The sequence below is a fragment of the Argopecten irradians genome, chromosome 12 (assembly GCF_041381155.1).
Source record: "Argopecten irradians isolate NY chromosome 12, Ai_NY, whole genome shotgun sequence".
Taxonomy (NCBI): domain Eukaryota; kingdom Metazoa; phylum Mollusca; class Bivalvia; order Pectinida; family Pectinidae; genus Argopecten; species Argopecten irradians.
Genome location: NC_091145.1, coordinates 4,321,634 through 4,340,926, shown reverse-complemented (window position 1 = coordinate 4,340,926; position 19,293 = coordinate 4,321,634). Strand labels below are relative to the sequence as shown.

The 19,293-nt window shown below is 33.4% G+C and overlaps 1 protein-coding gene across 1 annotated transcript; it reads right to left on the bottom strand.

Annotated features, from left to right (window-relative positions):
- Positions 1 to 509: 509 nt before the first annotated feature.
- On the bottom strand, positions 510 to 15,859 carry LOC138336120 (protein SSUH2 homolog). Its single transcript, XM_069285428.1, has 11 exons — positions 15,538 to 15,859; positions 10,956 to 10,979; positions 9,182 to 9,328; positions 8,867 to 8,939; positions 7,910 to 8,039; positions 7,011 to 7,196; positions 6,452 to 6,621; positions 4,469 to 4,561; positions 2,041 to 2,143; positions 1,452 to 1,556; positions 510 to 904 (listed from the first exon to the last, which is right to left on the bottom strand). The coding sequence occupies exons 1-11, from the start codon at positions 15,548 to 15,550 to the stop codon at positions 758 to 760; spliced, it is 1,191 nt and encodes a 396-aa protein (XP_069141529.1). The 5' UTR covers positions 15,551 to 15,859; the 3' UTR covers positions 510 to 757.
- Positions 15,860 to 19,293: the final 3,434 nt, after the last annotated feature.

The window sequence follows — 19,293 nt, the reverse complement described above, 5'->3', positions numbered from 1 at the left end:
ACGCCAAATTTAAACGCACCAAATTTAACCATCCAATTCTGCTTCAAAAACGCTTAAATTTCCCGACGCGAAAATATACCAATTTACGGTATGATACTGATAGATATATTACTAAACATAAAGGGATTGACACCAACGCGTTTGTTGCAGTGCGTTGTGTCAGATACGTACATTGAAGTCCCATGGAATTTCTTAGAAATAACCACAAAGGCAGGCTTGAATTAACTAAAGATTTAATATAAAAATATACAGAATTAGGTAAAGTAATAACTGATTAATCATAGACTGACTTTATCAATTTTCATTTTAAAGTGGTTGGTATTAACTGGTAGGCAACGTATTTGGGTTATTATTATTATTTTTTTTTTTTACTTTTTCAGGTTTTTTGTGCTATTAGGTTCACATTTCTTCATACATATATATATATAGGTAAAATGGAAAACACCAGAAAAGAAATTGATATGTGTTATAATATTATTATGCAAGATGCAGGGAATTGTTTATTTAAAAAAAAAGTATATTCCACGTGTGATTGTACAGCTAGTAATACTGTTCGAATGTTTATGTAAACCGACATGGTCAAGGACAGCCACCACATATCAGCGACTTAATGAAACCAATACCACTTAGTCATTAGCAATATTATAGCATTCATTAATCACGATTGATCTGTTAATCCACGAATCCTTCTTTAACTGCTACCCGTACATTGCAGTACTTTAAACAATTACTATTGTTTGAGAATGGTAATCGGGTTCTAAAGGATTTCGCATCCCCAGCAACACTGTTGGGGGTAGTCCGGAGCCTCCACTTTCTTCTCTAGACCATAAACCCAGAACCTCGTCTTCACATCATTCCATTCGTAATGTGCTTCCGTTACAGGTACTGCTCTCAACTGTTGTCTCTATGAAAAATACATAGTTTTCGGTTAGTGCATTCAGTATTTCTATTCACATGAATTGTTAGTTCAATTGGAATACTAAATATCGTTATACACACAAAAATAATAAAGTGGCATGTCACACCCCAAACCACCCAACAGCTGCCTGTGGACATTGAAGAAATAATTGGAAGAAAGGAGTAATATTGAGATAACACGACAAGATGGATCCTTACACGTATTGATAAAAGTAGTCAATATGAAGTAAATACGGAGTGGACAGAAATTCTAGTGGATCTGCCAAAAAATACAAATGCATGAACATCTTAATAACGGTCACTACATTGTCCAAATTCCACATAAACCCAAACATATACATGTACATGTGTACTGGTACTATCGATATTTATCAGTGATATTGGTACTACTTTATCAGCGATATTGTCCCTACTTAATCAGCGATATTGGTCCTGCTTTATCAGGGATATTGTCCCTTCTTAATCAGCGATATTGGCTCTACGTTTAAATGAACGTAGTTTTGATCTCTCACTCACTAAGGTGTACATTTTACCTGCTGAAGTTGGCGTTCATTAGGGAAAGCTCCCTTGTGCTGATTGACTAAACGGACTGAGTTATCGTTGATCTCCGGAACTGGATAGGCAGTGATGGGCCAAACCTAGTAAAAAAAAATAGGTGTTTTATATTTATTTCGTCTGATAGTGTTTACTCAACTAATAGATGCAAACGCAAATATTTCGATGGTTCATTTAGTAATATAGTTTTTCTGTATCGATAAAGTGGATTGAATAGTAACATATTTGTCCATTAACATTTTTGAATCGTCCTTGTGAAAACATGTTCGTTATTCCATAATCATACATATTAATCCTATAGAAAATACACAAATCAAAGAAAAACAAAAGAAATAAATATGGCGTCGAGTTATACCTCTCGATCGTCATTTTAATGACAAACAGTCATAATATTGTAAATATCCTAGAATAAGTGTCTTGACTGTAGCTCAGTACAAACCCTGTCACACTGTCAGTTCTACAGACTGAAATCTGTGATTTAGCAATAGCTCAGTAAAACCGCACCACACTAAGATTGAGCAATATGTAAACTGGTAAGACTGAAGTCCACGTTAAAAATATACACACCTGTGGTAGAACCTGTTCGAATATGATGTCCCCGGATACATGTCTTACCAACTCATCAGGCATGTCTGATCGCTCAATGATATGGTCTACTTTATGATTAGTACTGCAATAAAATACAAATCAAACGGATTATATCGATGCAGGAATTACCTATTGGAGTAACCAGTTATAGGGGGTGATGTTTTCATTTTGCAATAATTGTGATATATGCGTAAAGAATTTGGCTTATAACCAAGAGATCATTTTCGTATACAATCTTTATCGATCTCTAAAATAAAAATGATAATTTGATGAGGATTTGATGTTTCGATACTTACAATGTTACTGTCAGTTGTATATAGGATTTGATGTTACAATACTTACAATGTTACTGTCAGTTGTATATAGGATTTGATGTTACAATACTTACAATGTTACTGTCAGTTGTATATAGGATTTGATGTTACAATACTTACAATGTTACTGTCAGTTGTATATAGGACTTGATGTTACAATACTTACAATGTTACTGTCAGTTGTATATAGGATTTGATGTTACAATACTTACAATGTTACTGTCAGTTGTATATAGGACTTGATGTTACGATACTTACAATGTTACTGTCAGTTGTATGTGGGACTTGATGTTACAATACTTACAATGTTACTATCAGTTGTATATAGGACTTGATGTTACAATACTTACAATGTTACTGTCAGTTGTATATAGGACTTGATGTTACAATACTTACAATGTTACTGTCAGTTGTATATAGGACTTGATGTTACAATACTTACAATGTTACTGTCAGTTGTATATAGGACGATGTTACAATTTACAATGTTACTGTCAGTTGTATATAGGACTTGATGTTACAATACTTACAATGTTACTATCAGTTGTATATAGGACTTGATGTTACAATACTTACAATGTTACTGTCTGTTACGATACTTACAATGTTACTGTCAGTTGTATATAGGACTTGATGTTACAATACTTACAATGTTACTGTCAGTTGTATATAGGACTTGATGTTACAATACTTACAATGTTACTATCAGTTGTATATAGGACTTGATGTTACAATACTTACAATGTTACTGTCAGTTGTATATAGGACTTGATGTTACAATACTTACAATGTTACTGTCAGTTGTATATAGGACTTGATGTTACAATACTTACAATGTTACTGTCAGTTGTATATAGGACTTGATGTTACAATACTTACAATGTTACTATCAGTTGTATATAGGACTTGATGTTACAATACTTACAATGTTACTGTCTGTTACGATACTTACAATGTTACTGTCTGTTACAATACTTACAATGTTACTGTCAGTTGTATATAGGACTTGATGTTACAATACTTACAATGTTACTGTCAGTTGTATATAGGACTTGATGTTACAATACTTACAATGTTACTGTCAGTTGTATATAGGACTTGATGTTACAATACTTACAATGTTACTGTCAGTTGTATATAGGACTTGATGTTACAATACTTACAATGTTACTGTCAGTTGTATATAGGACTTGATGTTACAATACTTACAATGTCACTGTCAGTTGTATTAGGACTTGATGTTACGATACTTACAATGTTACTGTCAGTTGTATATAGGACTTGATGTTACAATACTTACAATGTTACTGTCAGTTGTATACAGGACTTGATGTTACAATACTTACAATGTCACTGTCAGTTGTATGTAGGACTTGATGTTACAATACTTACAATGTTACTGTCAGTTTTATATAGGACTTGATGTTACAATACTTACAATGTTACTGTCTGTTACATACTTACAATGTTACTGTCTGTTACAATACTTACAATGTTACTGTCAGTTGTATATAGGACTTGATGTTACAATACTTACAATGTTACTGTCAGTTGTATATAGGACTTGATGATGTTACAATACTTACAATGTTACTGTCAGTTGTATAATAGGACTTGATGTTACAATACTTACAATGTTACTGTCAGTTGTATATAGGACTTGATGTTACAATACTTACAATGTTACTGTCAGTTGTATATAGGACTTGATGTTACAATACTTACAATGTCACTGTCAGTTGTATATAGGACTTGATGTTACGATACTTACAATGTTACTGTCAGTTGTATATAGGACTTGATGTTACAATACTTACAATGTTACTGTCAGTTGTATATAGGACTTTATGTTACGATACTTACAATGTTACTGTCAGTTGTATATAGGATTTGATGTTACAATACTTACAATGTAACTGTCAGTTGTATACAGGACTTGATGTTACAATGCTTACAATGTTACTGTCAGTTGTATATAGGATTTGATGTTACAATACTTACAATGTCACTGTCAGTTGTATATAGGATTTGATGTTACAATACTTACAATGTCACTGTCAGTTGTATATAGGATTTGATGTTACAATACTTACAATGTCACTGTCAGTTGTATATAGGACTTGATGTTCCTATAACCATCACATTCATCACACGTAATCCGTCCGTCCCCTCCACATGTGTGACACCTGTGATATAAATGGGCACATTTTAGGACAACTGTATAATTTTATTTATCTTGTACGTACAACTTAGAATCTTTTACGTACAATTTAGTATCTTGTACGTACGACTTAGTATCTTGTACGTACAACTTAGTATCTTTTACGTACACGTAATTCTGTTATACGGACAAATTATTTAAGGATTAACTTGAATAGATTTTTTTGTGTTATGGAGATATAACACAAAAATATGAGTGTACTCTAAATAAACCGCGAAGCTTTTTAAGATTAGAGTACACTCAGATTTTTGCGTTATATCTCCATAACATAAAAAATATATTTAAATTAATCCTTATAATTCAATTTACTAAGGATAATCTCTTCAATATTACATTTCATTTTGGGACTCTTTTGTCTATGAAATCATTACACCATCATCTCAGGCAATCAGAAGCAACGTTACAAACAAAGACGCCATTTTTTCCTTTATGGGCTGATAAAGTAAATTTTTAGCCAATGAAAATGCTTGTAACAAGTAAAATTGAATTATCATATTATACGTACAAGTTATTATCTTTTACGTACAACTTAGTATCTTATACGTACAACTTATTATGTTGTACATACAAGTAAGTACCTTGTATGTATAAATTACACCAAGTATACTAAGTTGTACGTACAATATACTTTCTTGTACAACTTAGTATCTTGTACGTACAAGATATTGTCTTGTATGTACAACGTAGTGTATTTTACGTACAACTTATTATCTTGTACGTACAACTTAGTATCTTGTACGTACAACTTAGTATCTTATACGTACCATTGAGTTATTTGTACGTACAAGTTTTTATCTTGTACGTACAAGCTATTATCTTGTACATACAACATATAATATTGTACGTACAAGAAAGTATCTTGTACGTATCGTACGTAACACTTAGTATCTAGTACGTACAACTTATTATCTTGTAAGTTCAAATTAGTATCTTGTACGTTCAATTTAGTAACTTGTACGTAGAACTTAGTATTTTGTCCGTAGAAAATAGTCTAATGTTGAAACTCTCGGTATTAAAGGCAATGTGACTAGTTTATTGCCAAAATGGCATCGCAGGAAGCAATACGTATATCCCATACCCTTGGTCAAAAGAATACATTGCGATATTGTGTGGAGTTGTGATAAGTTTACGAACATTTACATGTACATGTCTATGACGGAGTATAAACTATCATCATAATTTGGACAATAATTGATGTTTAACCTCGTGTATATATGTTTAATTAAAACAAAAACAGATATCAAATGATTTCTTTTGCTTTTGTTGTCTGCGTAACCAGTACCTCATTTCATATATTGCATAATACCATAGATTGTTATCGGGATGCAATTTATTATTTTTAACACTAGTCTTGTAAAATTTGAAGTAAAATAAAAGCTCAAACTTTTCAGTGATGGTTCTAGTATGAATCATAAGACTTTTACTGAGGAAAGATACTAATTCGTTTGTTCTTGCTTTTAATAAATAAAACTTTCCATACATCGGTAATGTATCACTGTAAGTTTATCACTATTTAACTTTTTAATGTATCTATACGTACAAGATTAAAACTTGTACGTACAAGATAAATAAAATACATAGTGGTCCTAACACGCCGCCGTACACATCAGACCTATTCTGTCTTTGCATATTACAGAGTAAGCTCCCTTGCGGGTAGGTATCGATTGTTACGTCATTATTTTGTGAGCACAATTCACGTCGTTTTCTCCGAAACATATGACGTTACGCTCGCAAACACATGACGTCACAACCAATACCTACCCGCAAGTGCAGATAACTCTGTAATATGCAAATTCGGAATAACATCGATAATTTTGTTCTATTGATCACTGAAGACTAATTAATTATAACCTACCTTTCCCGTCCGTCTCCATGGCAATGATGACACATTTGCACTATGGGGTTTCCATGGGGGTCCTGAGTATGACGTTGTCCAGACCCATTACAGTTGTCACAGCGCGTATGTCCTATCCCATGACACCTCCAGCACACATGGTATCCTCTGGCGTCACACGCATGGCAGGGCTGGAGAGATATAATAAGGATTTAACAAGGAGCTGGAAATGACATCGACGATCACGTCGATTTATTTCTCAGCTAAATGATTTGTTCCTATGTTTGACTTAGTTTCATTTAAAATTTCATTTCAATATTTCAATTGAAAAAAGGCCTAATGTTCAGCTTTGAATAAAAGGTTGATGGAGAAAGAATAGCAAACCTTCGAACAGTAAATGCAAAGTTCTAAACACGGATATTTGATTCCAGAACTTATGGCAAAATCCATATGTGTGTTTCTAATAAAAATGCTTAAAGATCAGTGAACACTGAAACTTGGCATCTGGAAATGAATGGAGATGAAATATTTCCAAGAATCAATTGATATATTGAAGTGCTGACTCTTAAGTGACACTCACCATCACAGTAGCAGTATGTGGTACCTCCATTTTCTTTTCGTGGGTACTGAACATAGTATTAGCCACGCAATGCATCTGCCACGGAGGGGGTGCGGGGCCGTTTTGAGGACCATCGACTGGCCCACCACGGTATGGCTCATGGACGTATCCCGTGCGTCTACTTTCGCAGAATGTCTCTAGCGTATACTGAACGAAATGTAATGTATGTTTGTTAATTTTTGTATTTCAAACAGAGTTGATATTTGGTAGCAACATACCATAAGACAAATACTGTTGATATAGTCACTTAAGCTCTACAATACTTTTAAATTTGAACGTTCTCCCTAGTATTTAATTTTCCGCTTTATCTACAACTCACGTTATTAAGTGTGATGATGAAGTACATGGTAAAATCAGAATATTATCTTAAATAGGCCATTTATTTTTTTCGCACTCTATATCAATGCGCATAGGTATTAGAATCTTGGTGTTTAGTGATAAGGACCGATGGTAAATCTATCAGTTGGCTTAAATAAATCTCCAAACAGGAAGAAACCAAGGCAAAACTAGTCATATGATAAATAGAATATGTCATTCATTTCCCTTCATATTGAATGACAGATCCTCTATATATCATTCTACTTCTCAGTCCATCAGATCCCGGTTTCTGGAACATCGTTTAAATATAAGGAATTACGTAGCAGAAAATTCTCCATATAAATGCAATACAGAAATTTAAGGAAAAAATATTACCTTAAAGAGCTTTCCTTCAAATCTTTAATGCTTTCTTATGGACAATTTTACGTTAAGGAATTATCGTAAAACTGGACCTTGGCAATGTCAGTAAGAACTAACGTCTTACAATATGTTGTAGTTCTTCAAATCGTATTAATATTTGAAGTGACATGAGACCAACTCACGTGCAGTGCGGTCAAACCAATCACATTGGTAATGTTCATTTCCTTTGCAGGAGCAGATCCGTAGCAACAATTCTCACTAACAAACTGGATCATGGCGTTTCTACAGTCCTCTTCGTTCAGGTTGGCCAAGCTGTTGGAATATTTCGTATATGTAGTAAATACATTTACAAAAGAAAGTGACAAACAATTATCATTATTGAACAAATTATGTAGTAAAAATGAGGCATCAGCAGTTAACCTTGAGTAAATATTGAATCATAGGAGACGAAAGATGTTTGTATTATATATAAAGAAGTGTTTAGGCTAGTATTTGGATATAGGCCTTGTTTATAATATGAGGTATAGTTTACTTTTAACAGAAGATATTTTGTCTATTATATAAGGTAGAGTTTACTTTTAACAGAAGATATTTTGTCTATTATATGATGAAGAGTTTACTTTTAACTTTGGAAGATAATCTGTTTTTATTAATGACTGTTTACTTTTTACAATAGTAGATAGTCTGTGTTAATGATGATAAGCGTTTTTGTAAAGCTCTATGAATTTTGATTTCATCCCGTCGTCTTGTAATCGCATGAACAGTTCACTTCACTTTCACGAGATTAATTTTCTTCATCGGTGAATGCAAGCAAGAAAACTGACATACTTCATTATTTTATTATTATTTTAAACTCAAAATCGTAAAAACTGAAGAAAAATAATCTTATATAGGCTTTAGTAACATAAAAATTGTAAAAAATTTTTTTAATCCAAATTGATAAACAGAATAAAAATCAAGTATATTGTAACCAGAAAGGGGTTCACAACAACCCTTGAAAATAGAAAATAACAACTTATGCTACACTGCATATACAGGTTTATTTCCAAAATACGTTATGTTCTTAATGTTTTAATTTGGAAAAAAAAAAAGAAAAAATATCGAAAAAATGAAATTTGAAACTCATAACAAGTACTCACTTAGTGAATTCCATCGGTGGTGGTTTACCCTGGGGTGGAGGTGGGGGTGGTGGTGGAGGTGGCATAAAGTTCACTGTCGGAAAACGAAATAAAATATCTTTATGGAACCAAGAAAATAATATTAAAAATATGAACAGAGCAATAACAAATTCAAAATGCCATTATATTTTCTTCATATAACCAATGTAAAAGCAATAACATCATGATTTGACACTATCTTCATACAACGCAAATGAATTAATATATTTTCGAAATGAAAAAAACCTTAAAAGATGGCGAGTAAGGTTTCATGTTGAAGTCTTTATTATTACTTACTTTGTCCGAATCCCCCAACTTGTTCGTAGCCTGAAATCCGGGGCATACCCTGCATTGGAGGAGGACCAAACTGTGGTGGTCCCGCGCCAGGATTTCCCATAGGACCAGAAGCTTGGTTGGGAGGGGGTCCGCCACCAGGTTGCCATCCTAGGGAGAAACAGTTCCATTACTGTATCAACATCGAATCTATTACAAACTGAGATTCTCTTTATGGATTAGTATTATTTTTTTCTAAATCTGGCTGTCTGATTGGTCGATTCTTTTTTCATACAATACCAGACGTTAACGTGACGTCACAATAGGAACATTGACGTTGCGTATTGATTTGAAAAATCAATGGAGTCGCACGTGTAAACGTATCTTGTTTCATCAAGTAGCCTGGAAAATTAATTATAAATATTGTTTTCGATTTCATCGCAATATGAAATAAATTTTGTTTGCAAACATTTATGCGAATCCGCTATACGGATTCTCACAGTTTGCAAGCAAGATTTCTTTCATACCCCGATGAAATTAAAAAATAGTGACATCAGTGCCTAAAGATGCTCCACCACCGACAGAGCATAAATGATACCCATCATTCGAACAATTATTGGTATTCAAGTGTGTATATATATGTGTAATTATCACAAAAAGTAATTAAAAATAATTTATTTTGCTTTCGGTCCAAGCGCAATCGGTACTGCATTCCATATAGGACATAGTGCCACAGTTTTTTTTTCGGGATGCAATTAATTATTTTTGATATTTTTATCTTGAAGTAAAATTAAAAGCCCAAATTTTTCAATGGTGGTGATGGTGTAAAGTAAGTAACTTTTGTTACTGATGAAAAATACTAAATCGTCTGCTCCTGTTTTTGATAGTGAAAAAATACCATTTGTCACCGGTGGAGCATTTTTAAATAAGCGCCTTCAGATGTTCATCTGTACACATTGTATTTGTTGCATAGTTACATGAACAAAGATATATTGTGACGTAAACGTTTTTGGTAAAGTTAGAATACAAAGGCGGTTGATAGCTGGATGAGCTATCGTGATAATATTTTAATGATTTTGTGACTTTGTGTTGTTTTCCGTTTCTTAAAATACAAAAGTTGTGCAATACAAACGTTTTAAAATCTATAGCTCAAAATGTTCAAAATTTTCACTTGCTAATGAGAATAGACATTTTAGAAATCGAGTTACTTTTCAATACTCGGAAGTACCGAAATATTTCACAGAGAATATCACAATTCATAATAATATTGATTCAGGTAATGCATACTATTATAAACATTACACTAGTACAATAAAAACATATTAAAATATGAGTTTTAAAAGGTTACTTATACTAATTCATATTACATTGCTACTATAATAGAATATGAATACTTTAAATATAGGGCGATTGAAGTGTTAGGCTTTACCTATGGTATCTCATGAAAACCCTGGAACTTATTCACAATTTGACCTTTGTCTATAAATATTATAAATACATGTACATGATAAAGCGTAAATACATGTACGTGGTATTTTGTACGTCTGTAAATCACTTCTTTAGTGCAGAAAACTAATTGACATACACCATGGCATCCCATAGGCTTTGTAAGAATAGACTCAAAATCATGTTTAACTAAAAAACAATCGCTATAACGCTCAGATATTAATATGACATTACATAGGTACATTGATATCCAACATAATGGGATATTGGAATTATATGATTTACAAGAAGGAAATGTTTAGGAGTTTTTCGTTAATAAGTTAAGTAATATTGAAATGAAAGAAATACGCACTTTGTGGACTCTGGTCGAAGGATCCTGAAAGTAAAACAAAATGTAATATCAATAGAGTTAAATACATAATTATCTAGCTTTATGCTTATGGGCAAACAAATGATAACATGACGTCACGTTACCAAATATAGATACAAGTAAACCGGCTAATTGACGCCATATGTACCTAACAAAAAGAATTAATGATTACACGTTTCCGTATGCTGGTCATCGATAAATGGCTATACACACAATGATAAGTACCGGAATTAGTCCTCGGTCGACAGCAATCCATTGCAATCCTCTCATTTGAAGCCTTTATTTACAAGTTTGATCTTAATGTAGGGCACTGCCTTTGTAAGCCATTTGGCATGTAGGGATTTAAATGTGGACAGTTTAAGATCAATGTTAAGTTAATCGACATGTTTTTGTTTTTAATTGTTCAGCGACAGACCTTGTGTTATAATCCTTGAACTGTGCTTGCATCGCTTTTTACGCGATTTTAAATAACTTCAAGGTCCGAAATCGCGAAATTATGTACTCGCAAAACATCAGCGATTTACAGTACATTGTACAGAGACGGTCGATGAAGGACAACTTATTCAAAACGGGAATCCCTGAAGAAAACCATGATGCGTATACAGAAGCTGTAGTTGTAAAATCCGAACTTGATGTCACTGATGATATTCAGATCCATGTCGCTCACCGACCCCGTACTAGGATAGATAACAAGCTCTGGTCTATTGTTATGAAGTTTTCTAACAGGATTGATAGGGAGAAAGTAATGACGGCTGCTCCAAAATTAGCTGAGAAAAGATAGTTCTTTGTAAAAGAGTAGTTCTCCCCCAAGAAATTTATGAGACGGTCGATGAGCACGTTACCCAGTGTTCAAAGAGGCCAAACGACACGGAAGGCAGGCACAGATACATAGTGATAAGCATTGACGGCAATCTTTATTTTCCGCCAAATCAATCCGTTACGAGGATTATTGACAATTTAAGTTATGTTTGGATATATCACCGAACTTGCTGTTTAACAAAAGATGGATTAAAAACACTTGTTAAAAGTGGACTAAAAACCAATTTATTCATAAATGGTATGACGGTATTGATAAGCTTTCTAGAACACAGACATATTCTATATTTAAGACACAGTTTGGTTAAGAAAAGTATTTATTAGAACTTAAAGAAAATGATAGAAAAATATATCTAAATTTAGAACCGTTAATATTAACCTACCTATTGAATCAGGAAGATGGCTTGGTAATGAGAGAAAGTGTAATTTATGTAAATCGGATATTGGCGATGAATTTCATTATTTTTTTTTAAATGTGAACACGAATCAGTGATGTAAAACCTAGGTGATTTGCAGATTATTAGAAAATTTTTGTAAATAAATTCGAAATTAATCTTTATATCAAGTCATGTTTCTGACTTAACTTATTGTCTGCTTAATGTTCTTGTTTATTTTTCAGCTGTACATGTATGTTTTACATGAAACTGGGTCAATGTCCTAAAGAACTCTAATATTTTGATTACTGTACGCCATGTATCGTATGTATTGCAACTATGTCGTATCTTGTATCACACTATTGTGTGTCAGAGTGAATAAGTACACCTTGAACCTTGATATACCTATATTTCTTTTGTGTTCACATCGGTCACGGATGAACAAACATGCTGATTTCATACAAGAACGAATGAAACGTGTGCCCTGGTATTATTTGTCAGACTGTCCACAAGAAGATAGACTACAATGTACATGTTATAAGCTTGGTATCAGCTAAACTTCATAAGCCTTGTACAATGGCGTACGAAATACGAACCTAGAATCCACGTTAGCTTTTACATTATATAACATGTACAGACGAAGATCATGTTTTAATTTTGTTTAATAATAATATGTACATGCTTTTTAAAAATTAGAAATTGATTTATCATAACTATTATATAAGTTTGTTCAAGGTTGCGCTCCATGGTTTCTAAAACAAAAACCTATAAAAAATTGTCAAAATTGTCGAAATTTCCACATTTTCAGAATTTATGCATACTTCGAGTGGTTACCATGGCAACTGAAGCTACAAAATTAGAAAATTATCATAATAGTTATATAAGGGGATATACTAAATATGTAAACTACAACAATTAAAATACCAAATAACATTTTTGAAAATTTGACGAAATTGGGGGCCAAAAAGGGCCCAAACCATACATAGTCCTTTGTCAATATTATTACCATTGTTATTTGACATTATATTTGAATTTGGTTTAATACCAGAAAATTGGACAATCGGCGTGATCAAACCAATTTATAAATATGAGGGAAATCCTGATGACCCCGATAATTACAGAGCCATTACTTTGATAAGCTGTTTAGGGAAACTATTTACACGTAATTAATAACAGACTTAAAAAACTCCGATACTGTTAGTTTACTATCTAAAAATCAAGCATGATTTCGGAAAAAAACTACTCATCCATGGACAGCATTTTATGACAAATAGGGATATTCTACCCTCAGGAGGGTCACAAAATGTCGTGAACCCCCGGCAAGCCTCGGGTCTAACAAAAATTTGTGACCCTCGGTTAGAATATCCCTATCTTTCATTTTAGCTGTCTTCTGATGTATTCCGATTTATCAAAGTCACATATTCTTTTATAATGCGTATCTATAATGGTGTGCGATGTACATAATGTATGCCACTAGATACATTCAGCCGTACATGTATACTATTGTGCGAGTTTGTATTTCGTAACGAGTCTCAGTCGACTATTAAATCTTTTGAAGTTGAACTAGATCTTGGTCAAATTAATTCTGTTTTATACGTGTATAGTGGGATATACTTTTACCAAACACCGGGTTTTAATTTGCTGTTGGAGAAAAGCAAACAGTCTCTTAACTACGGTATAAACAGGGTGAAATACAATAGAATATCGCTCAGAGTGTATTAAGCTCTTTTGTCAATTGATACGTGTATACGGCAAGTGCTAAAACGCAATCGTCTATCGAACGATGAATTTGATATGTGGTTACGGTGAATTTTTTTTTTAACAAACTGAGCTTTTTAAAGTGTTTCAACAGTAATGTCATGCGGTTTATGACAGATTCCTATTAGGGCATTTGTGATATTATTTATTTGTTTTAATGTACTCGAACATACTTGATATTTTAAGTTTAGAAGTAAAATACTAAGCTTCATTTTGAATATAATAACCGTTTCTTTATTGTGATATATTGCTTTAACTTATTTACTTGTGTTTCCTTTAGCTAATCCTTCTTAGCACTTCTCAATGCCGGTAACGCTTGCGTCAGTTAATAAGTGACTATTGTGTATCACGTTTAGACTAAGTGCTGTTTAATTTTTGTTCCTGTATGTTTTGTATGTTATCATTTTGTATTACATGTAAATTTACTTTTAGGCATAGGTTTGGAAGTGTACAGTTGGATATTTCTCCGCTCCGCACCCGACTGTAATAAATCATTATATAGAAAATTTCATCTTTGGATTATCCTTTTTCACAGACTACATTAGAGACATTTCCCCAATACACTAGTTGTAGCGCTGTGAAAGTAAGGGCAGAAAGGGCCTCAGATAAGTATCAAAATTGTAATCCGTTGATTGTTCAATTTGTATCGATATATAATACATGGCGATCCAGGTACATGTATTTAATCATTAATCGGCTATTTCCACTATGACCAGATATCGGGCCAACACATGTACCATCATTTCGTCAATGAAGTCCTTATTATAATTAGGGGACCTGGATATGGCGCATTGATGTACTCCGCAGGTATGTCTGGCTAGGCGATTGGGGCACGAGTCATAATTACCCTAGAAACTGTGTCATATTCGAGTATATTAAATCAATGTACTAGTTTTAAATGTCACACGTCTTAGCTCGGAATGATTTTACCATATTTTGTCAGACATTTCGTCCCAAACGTACAATGTAACCGTCTTTTCTTGCACAACGATAAATATAGTCTAGTTATGTTTTAACTTTCGTTACGTGTGCTCTAAGTTTAATGCTAAGTAACAGCAGGTCCCTTTATAAAACTGAGGTTAGAATGAAGATAGTACCTCAGTTTCTATAATAACCAACACGTCTAAACTATTGTGATATTTAGAAACTTTTTAATCTTTAATTGAAAACTTACATGAAGAATTCATCGTATAATTACTGATAACAAATAACAAATGTCAAATTGTAGACCACAACTTGACTTTATGGTCTAACCGTATGTACACATTCCTTATTTGACTATGAAAAATTAAAACATATGCATTTATAGTATTGTAATTCTGAAAATGTTGGTATTTGTTGGTGTTAAATAACATATTAAAAGTTCATTTTTGTTTCGTGAGTCTGAAAATTACAGCACATTTAACTTTAAATGGTATCTAATGTATCATTATTTCCAATCATTACATGTTTCTGATACACTTTGTGAAACACAGTGTTAAACTATGTGAATGTGAAACAAATACAAATCAATAATTCATTACAAAAATAGAGTCTATGTTATAAATAAAACTGTAAAATAAGTATGCCTCCTTAACCTTAATATGATAAATGTGTCATTTAAGGACATCTCTTACCTGGCATCGCCATGTTGGCCGATTGGATCCGTCCGAGTTACACAGGTTACCGGTAACTCAGTATAGGGGTAGAAGTGTTGACCCGACACCGGCAGTGTTATGGCTGCCATGACGCCATGTAAATAAACGTTGCACGCATATGTTCCCGCATAGAAACTTATAAACACACATGCGGCCTTTACAATGATCAATACAATGTACTCTCTACCAGGGATTAAATAAAGACTACAGTATTGATTATTATTATACGTGTCTATTATAAAAGGCCTGTAAGACAGTTTCATTACTCAATACATATATATATCTTGTAGTCGTGTAAATATGATCTATACATTGCAATGTATACCTCATTATACCATAACCATGTCAACTGAGAAACAAAAAACAAAAAAAAAACAAAAAAATAAAAAAATAAGACTGTTTGCGTACAATTCAACTTTGCTATAGAATCAGGGAGATATAAGAATATTCCCATGTGTTGTAGATATTGTACTATTTTTTTTATATTTGTAGGTTTATACTAGCTTCAATATTGCAGCTCAAAAGACTTTTATACAAAAAATGGTGTCGTCTTTAGGTAAAGTACCGAAAGGTATAGTAGGCCGGGTACGTTTACTCGTTCTAGGTTTATACCAATTTCGATTAATTTGTACTCTTCTTAATCTTGTACATGTTGACCGTGGAAATTAAGTAGGGGTACACACAGACCATTCCTTGATAATGATTTAATTACCTTGATCTGTGGCTACTGTGTGTCTGTATGACAGTGTTAAGGTTTATGGCCCTGTATACGTAGTAGAAGAGGTTTTAATCGCTAGTCTACCACCAGTGGGGAAAAACGCTACAATATTGTATAAACTGTAATGCTTTGGAAGTTGAAGATGGATTTCATTTTTTACTCGCGAGTCAAATAAATTCAAATGTTAGGCCTATACAAAAATTGATAGAATTTGTTTTGAAATCGACCGTCTGTCTTCAAAGTAATCGAATTATTGAGCACAAATTGTCAAAAAGAAAAATTATCAAAGAAACGTTTGATTGTAGGATTGTATGATGTATTTTTTAATTAATCCCTAGAGTGCAACAGGGCCTTAGACTGGTTCCCTTCCCTTAGTTATCTACTCTCCGCCAGGCTGCGCTCCGCTCACTAGGTAGACTGGTTCCCTTCCCTTAGTTCTCTACTCTCCGCCAGGCTGCGCTCCGCTCAGTGAAGCGTACGCAAGGGAGGTAACTGAGGCGGGAACCAGTCTACTCACTAGGTGAAGTGTACGCAAGGGAGGTAACTGAGGCGGGAACTAGTCTAACAAGGCCTCAAATGAGGCTCTTTATGTATTCCCTTGAGTGCCAAAGGGCCCCAGAGAGCCTAACCCAGATTTCAACGGTCAACAATGCCAATGACGTCACAGATAGAATGACGTCATGGATATCATGATGGTCTGAGGTAGTGTACAGTTAGACCGAATGGCCATAGAGATTTTTATTAATTAAGCAGAAAGCCCTTGTTTTAATATATGCATAAAAAATAAAAAATGAATATTGGGAATTATGGGACTTTAATGCCACGCGATTCATTGTATACATGTATATTGTAATTCCAATCCGTCAAACTAGGTACCGTGGGGAGTGTATATATATATATAGATTGTGATGGAAACAGCTTTAAGAAATATGTAAATATCCACTAAGAATGCAACTTTTAATATCTATAAGATATAAATACACCTACTCATATATATATATAGTAGAGCGGGACGTATAGCGAAAGGTACGCGACAGACAATTTGCCACATCCCATATTTATGGCAGTGGTATTTATATCTATATCTTAAAGGCCCACTACCTTTCCGGAGGAAAACATAAAGGTTTCTTAAAAACATTAATAACATCAGAAATGGCCTAAGATGAGGTTACAACACCAAACATATGCAAGATTTCCTGCGTAATGTTTGATAACAGTGGAGAGTTATTTCGCTGTTTTGCCGTCTGGCGCAGTGATAGTCAACTACCGCGCGGTATTTAGGACGACGGCGGGAAACATAAGACGACCCGCGTTATGAAAATTAACATTTTATTTATTTTAATCAAATTGTTCAGAATGTGATGACACGTGTAGTATTAAAGGTAAGTTAATAACTTTAGCGACTATACAAAAATATCGATCTCGTTTTACTTTCCCATTTTAGAAACTAAAAGCTGTTTCGGAAAGGTAGTGGGCCTTTAAGTTTATTTTTGAGTACTGATAAACAAATAATTTCTTAAAGATACTCCACCGCCGACAGTGTTTAAATGGTATGCATCATTTGAACAATAATTGGTGTTTAATCGTGTATATATATGTCTAGTTAACACAAAAAAATAATATAAAAATAATTTGTTTTGCCTTTGGGTCATGCGCAATCAGTACTTCATTCCATATAGGATATAGTGCCACGGATTTTTTTTCGGGATGCAATTGATTATTTTTCATATTTTTAACTTGAAGTAAAATTAGAAGCTCAAACTTTTCAATGGTGGTAACAGTGTAAAGTAAGTAACCTTTGTAACTGAAGAAAAATACTAAATCGTCTGCTTCTTTTTTGATAGTGAAAAAATACCATTTGTCAGCGGTGGAGCATCTTTAACAATTATACGAATTGCATGCTCTATGAGTCCCAATTTCATAACCCTATATATAAATAGCCAAATACAGTGTAATCGAAGGTGGATGCTTGTTTAAAAAAAAAAAAAAAAAAAACCAAGAAAAAACAATAATTTTTTTCTACACATTTTGTTATATTTACACTTGCTAGGCTTGGTCACTATACGTAAGTACTAGCCGATTTTGTTTACCATAACTGCATGGTAACATTGAACTTTGAACTTGCGTATGAAAATGTTCTGTGCAACGTAAAAGGACTACTTTTTTTAAAAAGAAACACATGGCTTTGTTTACATTGTTGTTTTTTCATAGGATTTTGGAAGAATGTAAACAAATATAATACATATTTTATATTTATATATGATTCAAACAATTTTTAAATTAACAATTTTATAAAGAAACGGAAAAATATCCCGACCGGGGCGACGTGCTTTCATTTTTGTTAAAAATGATGAGTGTCAAATGAAAACATTACCTCTGTGCCTATGTTCGTCCTACGATCGAGTCTTTGAGGTGGACGGGCGTGAGATCCTCTGATAGAGGTCAGTTATAAACATATCCTCTTGTCTTTGTTCTTTGAGAATTTAATCATGTGTATTATAAAACATGCACCGCTAATAATCCACGTGTTGACAGTTACGCGTCACCACAAATACATTGTATCCATCGAATACAAGTGAATTTGTTTCATCTATCGATGGCGATATGAGCGTAGATTATATAATCACATGGCTCCCAAGGATGTAATATCGTCAAGTCAGACGACATCTCAAACACATTGAGCTACTTGAAAATCGGTGTTTTGACAACTCCAGTGTGTAAGCGTGCGTCAGCTTCGCCTCGCTGGACAATAACGGTCACCGAGTACACACATGTGACCGTGTACAAATTCTTTATGTTATTACGCTATATACTAACTTTTAGCAAAATTGAATATATATTTAAAGTTCTGATCTGATTAAATCAAATTATCTCTGAAATTGACTTTGTTTGTCATGTTTATTTTACAATAAAATATTGAACGTTTTGTCGTCGCGGATGAATAATTCTACCTTATGTGAAGAGTCATCATTCGCTGTTCAATTGAGTAAGCTCCTCCCACTTTTGACCGACTTTTA